The sequence below is a fragment of the Eumetopias jubatus genome, unplaced genomic scaffold (genome assembly GCF_037043125.1).
Source record: "Eumetopias jubatus isolate StellerSeaLion01/CBP00866 unplaced genomic scaffold, mEumJub1_p1.0 scaffold_8, whole genome shotgun sequence".
NCBI classification, from domain to species: domain Eukaryota; kingdom Metazoa; phylum Chordata; class Mammalia; order Carnivora; family Otariidae; genus Eumetopias; species Eumetopias jubatus.
The window spans coordinates 81,321,915-81,330,510 of record NW_028274814.1 but is presented as its reverse complement, the minus strand read 5'-3'; the positions used below and the strand labels follow the sequence as shown (position 1 = coordinate 81,330,510).

The 8,596-nt window shown below is 52.5% G+C and overlaps 1 protein-coding gene across 6 annotated transcripts; it reads left to right on the top strand.

Moving 5' to 3' along the window:
- Nucleotides 1–1,123: 1,123 nt before the first annotated feature.
- On the top strand, nt 1,124–8,336 carry KRT2 (keratin 2). Of its 6 annotated transcripts, XM_088025605.1 has the most exons (11): nt 1,124–1,451; nt 1,500–1,762; nt 2,753–2,967; nt 3,315–3,375; nt 4,174–4,269; nt 4,898–5,062; nt 5,368–5,493; nt 6,322–6,542; nt 7,676–7,710; nt 7,807–8,037; nt 8,164–8,336. In XM_088025605.1, the coding sequence occupies exons 1-11, from the start codon at nt 1,124–1,126 to the stop codon at nt 8,334–8,336; spliced, it is 1,914 nt and encodes a 637-aa protein (XP_087881731.1). The 6 variants fall into 6 exon arrangements, with proteins under 6 accessions (XP_087881731.1, XP_087881728.1, XP_087881727.1 ...); XM_088025602.1 differs by having other exon boundaries at nt 1,124–1,433; nt 1,485–1,762; nt 7,807–8,336; XM_088025601.1 differs by having other exon boundaries at nt 1,124–1,762; nt 7,807–7,959; nt 7,990–8,336.
- Nucleotides 8,337–8,596: the final 260 nt, after the last annotated feature.

Below are 8,596 nucleotides of genomic sequence, written 5' to 3'. Positions count from 1 at the left end.
GCCAGGAAATCACAAACTGGGACTCACACTTGAGATCATCTGACCTTAAATTCCATTCCAGTACTCACGTGCCTGGCCACACAGGCAAAGGAAGGACTGTGATTGAGTTTAGGAGTGGATGCTCTCTCTGCATTTGGTGACTTGATGGGTTTTCTGATACTCATCCTTCCCTGGTGATCTTGAAAAGTCGGACTTCCTGGCTGCTTAGCAGAATCACCCGATAATACATGATTGCTGACTGGTTACATCAATGTACACTTGGACCTCAGAGTTACGGAAAGCCTTTGATGGCAACCTTTTGTTGGGTGCCCAGAGTCAGACAGACCCAGGAATAGAGAGGCTTTCCCTAAGTCCCTCAGCCTCTGGGTTTTCATGTCAAAAAATGACAGGGTTGATAGCTGTAAGGACTTCTAGTTACAAGAAAGAGAATTCTCCTCTCCTCAGTGACTGGCTCTTGTGTTCTCCTGGTGTGGTATGGGAAGGAGTCAAGATATTTTGAAAAATGACAACTCTTTTGAAGCATCCTAGGCCAACTTCTTTCTGTAAGAGTATGCATACTTGCCCACGTTGCATTCGTACTCCCCAAAAGCACTTGTTGACACTCTTCCTGGAACAGAGGGAGAAGCAAGGACTCTGAAGCTGCTACTGAGGGGCCCCTGTAGTTAATAAACCTGCCGCCTCTTTCATCAGCCTCACCGGGTGGCAAGCCAGCACAGGCCCGGTGGTAGCTGCCCTCCTTTGGATTGGTCCAGAGCAGGGAACAGCATTCTGCAGAAGGTCTTTCTTTCAGATTGAGAAACCCACGTTCTGATCTCCTCTTTTGATGATTTCACAAAAATCGAATTGCATGACAGATGCCCAGATAAACAGAAGTTTGCAGTCAAAGCAAGTTTGGGGATAGAGCTGATTAGCAGACTTTTAATGGCTATTAGCTTGATAATCACTAACCAGGCGTAGCTTCCAGGCAGACCAAACCCATGCATAAGTGTGCCCACACCCATGCACACCAACACCTACTTGGCAGGTATAAAAGGGGACCCTGACTGTCTCCCGACAGCAGAGCATAGTCTCCAGCCTTAACTCGTCTTGGAAACCTCAATTTTCCTCGCTGGGCAGGGGCATCATGAGTTGTCAGATCACCTGCAGATCTCGAAGAGGAGGAGGAGGAGGATTCCGGGGCTTTAGCAGCGGCTCAGCCGTGCTCTCCGGTGGGAGCCGGAGATCGGCCACTAGCTTCTCCTGCTTGAGCCGCCATGGTGGTGGCGGAGGGGGCTACGGCGGGGGCGGCTTTGGCAGTCGGAGTCTTGTTGGCCTTGGAGGCACCAAGAGCATCTCCATTAGTGTGGCTGGAGGAGGTGGAAGCTTTGGCTCCGGTGGTGGATTTGGTGGCAGAGGAGGTGGCTTCGGAGGAGGCAGCGGCTTCGGTGGAGGCAGCGGCTTCGGTGGAGGCAGCGGCTTCGGTGGAGGCAGCGGCTTCGGTGGAGGCGGCTTTGGAGGAGGCGGTTTTGGAGGTGGCGGCTTTGGCGGCGGTGGCTTTGGAGGAGGCCGCTTTGGAGGTGGCGGTGGCTTTGGAGGTTTTGGGGGTCCTGGCGGCGGTGGGCCTGGAGGATTCCCTGGTGGAGGCATCCACGAAGTCTCCATCAACGAGAGCCTCCTGCAGCCTCTCAACGTGAAAATTGACCCAGAGATCCAGAACGTGAAGTCTCAGGAGCGGGAGCAGATCAAAACGCTCAACAACAAATTTGCCTCTTTCATTGACAAGGTGAGTCATGAGAAGTTTGCTCCATCTGATGCTCAGGATGCCCTACTTCCACTACTCACTGGAAAGGAAACAACACATAGAAAACACTCCTGTTTCTTTTAGGAGCCCTTGGTGTAGTCAAACTAGCCTGGCTTATTTCCCAAATGGGAAAGAGGCCAGCTTCCTGGGCTGCGTCTTCTGAAACAGTCTGCAGTTAGGAATTATGTATGCCTTTGGCTTTATTGTTTCAGCCTAAATAAGTAAGATTTATGGAAAATTCTGAAAATCATGGGAAAACTGATATAGACAAGTAATGGACTGAGTAGTTCAGGCCAAGTGGCAGCAGGTGTTGGAAGAAGTTGTTGGTAAAACATCTTCTGAGACAGTCTTTCCTTCCCTGGAAGTCATTACTCTCTTAAGTTCTGGGAAGCTGAACCTGCTTGGGGATGAACGAAATTCCTGCCTTTAAGAGAAGCATTCTCAGTTTTGTGACCCGTAAAGTCTTTATTGGTGTCACTTTTGAGCATTACAGGGTTTTGTCCTATTTCAAGGCAGATGAACTTGCCTAAGAAATTTACGAGGCTCTTAAAAGTAAGACCGAGGAGCCCTGCCCTGCAGTGCTCTCACACTCAGCACCTTTAGGAGCAGTGCCAGTGGATGCCTATTTTTGGTTTGCCCAAGACTTTATGGCACTTTTGCTGGGAATTCAACTAGGATGGGAGAGGGAAATGGCCTGGAGTCTTGGGACCAGCTGCAAACAAGATAGTGGGCAGTGAAGTAGGAAAAAGAGTTCTCTGTGAGGGAAGTACCAGATGTAACATTAGGAGTCTATAGAACTTTCCAAGTGTGGAGGCAGGGAGCTGGAGCTGGATCCGGCATCCAGCTTGGGAGCACAAAGCCGAGTAGACTTCTTTATGTCCCGAAGCAGGGTCAGAGCTGCCTCTGGCAAATGAGTCCCGCTGGTGGGAAGGGCAACCCAGAGCTCCTGTGCTCTTCCTCTGGTCCCCGTAGGTGCGGTTCCTGGAGCAGCAGAACCAGGTGCTACAGACCAAGTGGGAGCTGCTGCAGCGGCTGGATGTGGGCACCCGCACCACCAACCTGGAGCCCATCTTTCAAGCGTACATTGCCAAACTGAAGAAATACGTGGATACGCTCTCTGCAGAACGAACATCCCAAGATTCAGAGCTGAACAACATTCAGGATCTTGTTGAGGATTTTAGGAAGAAGTAGGTGGCCGAGTAAATACCAAATAAATATTGATCGTAGCCATCTGGTTGTTCCCCCAGGAGGCCACTCATGTCCCCATTGCATTTGTGGTGATAATTTGTGTGTGCCGATTATTTGTGGGGAAGACATTGAGGGCTTTAGAGATCATGTTTTCTTCACATGTTTGGGAGTTAATTTATAGAAAAGCATCCTTATTTGGGACATCATAGTTACCCTTTGGAGAGGGAAGGAGTGTTTTATACTCTTAGAGAGTGGAGGATTTGGGGGTGAGTCCAGTAGGAAAAGGAAAAGAAAAAAGTAAACAAAGTAGAACTCATCTAACAGCTGTGTCCCCGGGTCCCCACAGGTATGAGGATGAAATCAACAAGCGCACAGCTGCCGAGAATGATTTTGTGACCCTTAAAAAGGTGAGCAAGAGAATGTCATGGCTGGATGGGACTGAGGAGGCTTCAGAAGCCCACCGGGTCCAGGCAGACAGGCTGGAGAACAACTCTGAGTGGAAACAGCAGTAACTAAGGGAAAAAGGTGAAGCAGGTCCTCCGCTGATTCTCTTGAAAACAAAAGTGTCTCTGCAGTTCAAGCTTCTGGAGCTGCTCTGCAGATTTGCTGGAGCATTCTCACCAATAACCTCCTTCAAGCTTATGTTGCGCCCTGCAAGATGCAAACACAGAAAGCACTTCAGTTGTCTTCTAAAGAGCTGAGGAAGGGATGGACCTCCCTTAGAAGGCCTAAAGATGTTGTCAGTTGTGCTGACGAGTTTGGGCTAGAAGGCAGAGATGTGGCTTCTCAGCCCAGTTCCTGCAGAAGCTTTGGTGTAAAATCCAGAGAAGTTCGGGTGAGGTGGGATGGACAGACAGGAGGGAGAGTTGAGGGCTGATAAAAGCCACAGAGGCCATTAGGCTCCATAGTAGGAACACACAGTGTCTCAAGCAGGAGGGAGAGAATGGTTGACAAAGCTCGTCCCGCCTGAGCTCTGATGGTCTTGAGGAACGTGAGCAGGGAACGAGGGCACCTGGCCCGTAGTCGAGATACATTGTGGACTCTGTGCCAAATGATGCCCCATGGAGACATGACTCACCTGAGATGCCTGGGACGTTGGAGAGCCACTGACAGGGACTGGGTGGAAGAGAGACACAGAGAGAGGGTGGGGCCCATACTTTGAGCCGTGCGTGAGTTTCTCCAGAAACTCCTCACATTTTCTGCAGGACGTGGACAAGATCTACATGACCAAGGTGGAGCTGCAGGCCAAGACAGATGTGCTGACCCAGGAGCTTGAGTTCATGAAATTCCTTTTTGAGGCGGTAAGGAGGCTGCTCCTGGAGAGACCCTTGCTTCTCACCCTTCCCATCAAAGCAGTCCTTCCCAACGGGTGAAAAGGTGGGATGAGTGCGGTTTATGGACTGACTGACTCCCACTCGCCACCATTCCAGGCCACTAGGGGTTTCTGGGGCTGTAGGTCTTGGAGGAGAGAACTATCTTCTCTGATGAAGGAAGACTCGGGAAACCCAGGACGAATTCCCTTCACTTCGTTCCTCAAATGTCCTGCTGCCCTTAGGCAGAGAGCTGTCCTTTTCCCATCCCTGTGTCTAACGTGCTTCAGACCTCCCCTCTGTGCCCATGTGTACACACATCTTCCGAAGCATTTGTCATCCACATGCTTCTTTCTGGGGGCATCAAACTTATCAACCTTGTCTACATGGTGAAGGCTATCCAGCAGGGGGCTCAGAAATAGACTCCTCTCCCGTCATTCCCTGGGCACCCTCGGCAGAGGGCGGGGATTGGTGGTTATCTCACTTTCATCCCGCCCATCGTATCCCACTCAGCTTAGTCTGAGAGTCTGCATTTCCCTAACTCTGGGGAGGGGGATGCCTCCTCACTGCCCTGGCTATGGTCAGGGAAGCCATGGCCAGGCCTCGCGTCGTGTTGCAGGAGCTGTCCCAGATGCAGCAGACTATCACCGACACCAACATCGTCCTGTCCATGGACAACAACCGCAGCCTGGACCTGGACAGCATCATCTCCGAGGTCCGCAGCCAGTACGAGGAGATCGCCCAGAAGAGCAAGGCCGAGGCCGAGGCGCTCTACCACAGCAAGGCATGTACGCGGAGAGCAGAGGGAACCACAGCTTTGTCTAAAAAGCTGGGTTTCACCTCGGCTGGAAAGTGTCCAGTGAGCTGACGGGTGTCTTTGTCTAATGGAAGTTGGGCATCATTCCCAAGCAAGAGTGTCCACAGGACCAAAACTGCCCTCAACTGAGAATGGCGCCGAGTCCTTTTGGGGATGTGAGACGGTCCCCCACTGCTCACAAAGGCAGCTTGGTTGACCCACCCTGTATTAGACTTTCCTTGGCTCAAGCCAGGCTTCCTCCAAGCTGCCACTGTCCTCCTCTTCCCGTACAGTATGAAGAGCTCCAGGTGACGGCGGGGAAACACGGAGACAGCCTGAAGGAGGTCAAGATGGAGATCAGCGAGCTGAACCGCATGATCCAGAGGCTGCAAGGGGAGATCGCCCACGTGAAGAAGCAGGTGGGCGCAGCTCTGAGGGCTGTGCAGCTCCAGGGGTTGCGTGGGGCTTGCTGGGGGGCGGAGGTCGTGTATGGGTGTGTGTGTGGGGGGGGGTGGGAGTGTGTGAGTGTGTGTGAGAGAGAGAGAGAGAGAGAGAGAGAGGAGAAACTGAGTAATTCTAATCTAGCATATGTTGATGCCAAACATCGAGCATAACATAATTTAAGGCTTGTAACAATTTTTATGGTGGTCTAAGAGACATTCCAAAGTGAGGATTAGGGCAGGGAAAGAAGTGTGTTACCTTTCGGATTGTCTCTATAAATGAAAGAGAGTGATAACAAATAAAGCACAAGGTCATCTGGCTGGAGGGGGGGGTTTGGAGGCGGAGCTTGGCCTCCATGCTTGGCACCGGCCCCAAGCACGGGCAGTGGTGTGGTGGTGGGGCAGTGGGTGTAGCAGGGAGCTGGCCAGCCGGTGGGGGTTAGCTTGGAAGAGACAATGTGGGGCAGAGAGTTGACTCCAGGGGCAGAGAAGTTCTGTGAAGTGGTCCATGTCGGATGTTTTCATTCGCAGCTGTAAGCTGGGATAATGCCCTGTGTTGTGAGGACAAAGCTCAGTACGGGGAAAGCGTAAGGGTCCAGGCAGAGGTGACTGATAGACGATGCCCCAGAAATGACAACAGGCCTTAGCATCATTGTTTGTGCCTTGCATTAACTCCGGAGGGACCCAACCCTTCCAGGGCCAGTGAGTCTGGCTTCCCACACCCTGAACACACCCGCTCCCCCTCCCCCCGTGCCAGGCAGACTCCACTCTCCAGACCAACAGAAACCTTTTCTCCCTCTCTCCCAGTGTAAGAGTGTGCAAGAAGCCATCGCAGATGCTGAGCAGAAGGGAGAGCACGCCCTCAAAGATGCTCAGAGCAAGCTCTCTGACCTGGAGGCTGCCCTGCAACAGGCCCGGGAGGATCTGACCCGGCTGCTGCGTGACTACCAGGAGCTCATGAACGTCAAGCTGGCCCTGGACGTGGAGATTGCCACCTACCGCAAGCTGCTGGAGGGCGAGGAGTGCAGGTGCGGGGCACTGGGAAGGCAGAAGCCGCTCTCTCCTAGGACCAGGGCTGGAGGCCAAGGCAGGGAAAGCTGGGGGTGGAGCAGGGCCTTCTGACAGCTGAGAGCTGACATCACGATGTTCCTCAAGCAGCCATTCATGACCCAAAGCATTTAGTATACAGCTGTAGATTTATCAATACCGAATGACTATCAAGGCAGATTAAATTAAGCAATAAATTAATCTTGTTTTTTTCTGAAAGAGAAAATAAAATGTTGTGAAAACAGGTTAGTCCTAGACAGCCTGAAACATTGGCTTATGGGTAAGCAGGGTGCATGGTGTCTTCTCCCTCCACCTTGTGAGCCGGAGCCCGGGGACCACGTTGGAAGGTACTGATTGGCTGAGGCCTGACTGGCTGGCTGTTCCCCGGCAGCAGGTGCCAGACCTGGTTCTGTGCAGGTTTCCTGGGTGACAAACTGAATCATTTGCTAACCGCCCCAAGGGAACCTTTCCTTCCTCTGTTTGAGGACCTTGTCTGAGCCCTTTGTCCGTGGTAGTAGCATCCCCAGTGATTTCATCTGGCTGAAGCAACCGGAAGGGGACAAGCTACCCCAGGCCACCAGCAAGCCAGCATGACAAGGAAGGAGCCGCTTTGCTTAGGCTATTGCTCTGCACTTGTCTTCGAGGCCATGCCTCCTATGCCCAGCCTGCAGGAAGAAGTGGGAGAGATTTCTGATGCAGCCGAGGAGGCGGGGGCAGGAGGGTGTAGAATGGGGAGGCTGTACAGAGTTGTAGTTCTTTCTGAATTGGATGCTCACAGTGCAGCCTCGTTTCAAAATTTCTAGCATGGCTTGGGTTCAGAATATCAGACTCAGTATCATGGATTTAAACTCAAAAATGGGTTGCAAATCAAAAGTGAATTTGCCTTTTGATCATTTTCATCTGAGCAAAAAATTGGCATGCATTGAGCTGCTATGCCTTGTGGACAAACGTGGGGCCTGCCCATCTCTGTGATCTGGCAGCATGGGAGAGAGGGGCCTCTGGAAGGCCCTGGTGGCTGATGGTCAAGGTGCATGCTCGCAGGTGGAAGCTCTAGAACAATATGGACACAGAGTCTAAGGGCCCCACCATGAGCTATTTTCTCTCTCCCTGACAGGATGTCTGGAGACCTCAGTAGCAACGTGACTGTGTGTAAGTAGTGGGGTGTTCCTGGGCCATGGTGGTGTAATGGGAGGACGCAGGCCGAGGCAGTCAGAATTTCCATGAGGACACTATCTCTCTCTGCAGCTGTGAGCAGCAGCACCATGTCTTCGAGTGTGGCATCCAGGGCCGGCTTTGGAGGCTATGGTTCTGGAGGTAGAGGATCCAGTTCTGGAGGAGGAGGCTACAGCTCTGGAAGTGGCAGTTACAGCTCGGGAGGCAGAGGATCCAGCTCCAGAGGTGGCGGTGGAGGGGGCTACGGTTCTGGAGGCGGCTCCAGAGGAGGTTCCGGCTCTGGAGGAGGATATGGTTCTGGAGGCGGCTCTAGAGGAGGTTCCGGCTCTGGAGGAGGATATGGTTCTGGAGGCGGCTCCAGAGGAGGTTCCGGCTCTGGAGGAGGATATGGTTCTGGAGGCGGCTCCAGAGGAGATTCTGGCTCTGGAGGAGGATATGGTTCTGGAGGCGGCTCCAGAGGAGGTTCCGGCTCTGGAGGAGGATATGGTTCTGGAGGGGGATACGGCTCTGGAGGTGGCTCTAGAGGAGGTTCCAGCTCTGAAAAGGGTGGTTCTGGCTCAGGTGAAGGTTACGGTTCCAGCGTGACCTTCTCTTTTAGATAAGGATGGAGTTCCCCTCTTGACTCTTCCACTTTAGAATGTAGAAGCCTGTCTCTGTACATCCAATCGACAGCAAGTCAAAGCTTGTCATCCACCTCTGGTGGCATCTTGGAGGAAAAGGATGCCCACACACCATGTTTGAAATACCTTCTCTCCAAACCAGTTAGTGGGAGCCAGTGACGCCCTCTGAGCCCTAGGGAAGACTCTGCGTTGCTTGGCCTTGTACATCCAGCCGTGCCCCCTTTCCTGGCCCCTCCTTGCAT

Excerpts from the sequence above, each read along its gene's own strand:
- KRT2 (XM_028125526.2), top strand. The coding sequence starts at position 1,124 with ATGAGTTGTCAGATCACCTGCAGATCTCGAAGAGGAGGAGGAGGAGGA. Across the intron at positions 3,376-4,173 it reads ATTTTGTGACCCTTAAAAAG|GACGTGGACAAGATCTACAT; the intron begins GTGAGCAAGAGA and ends CATTTTCTGCAG. Across the intron at positions 7,711-7,806 it reads CAGTAGCAACGTGACTGTGT|CTGTGAGCAGCAGCACCATG; the intron begins GTAAGTAGTGGG and ends CTCTCTCTGCAG.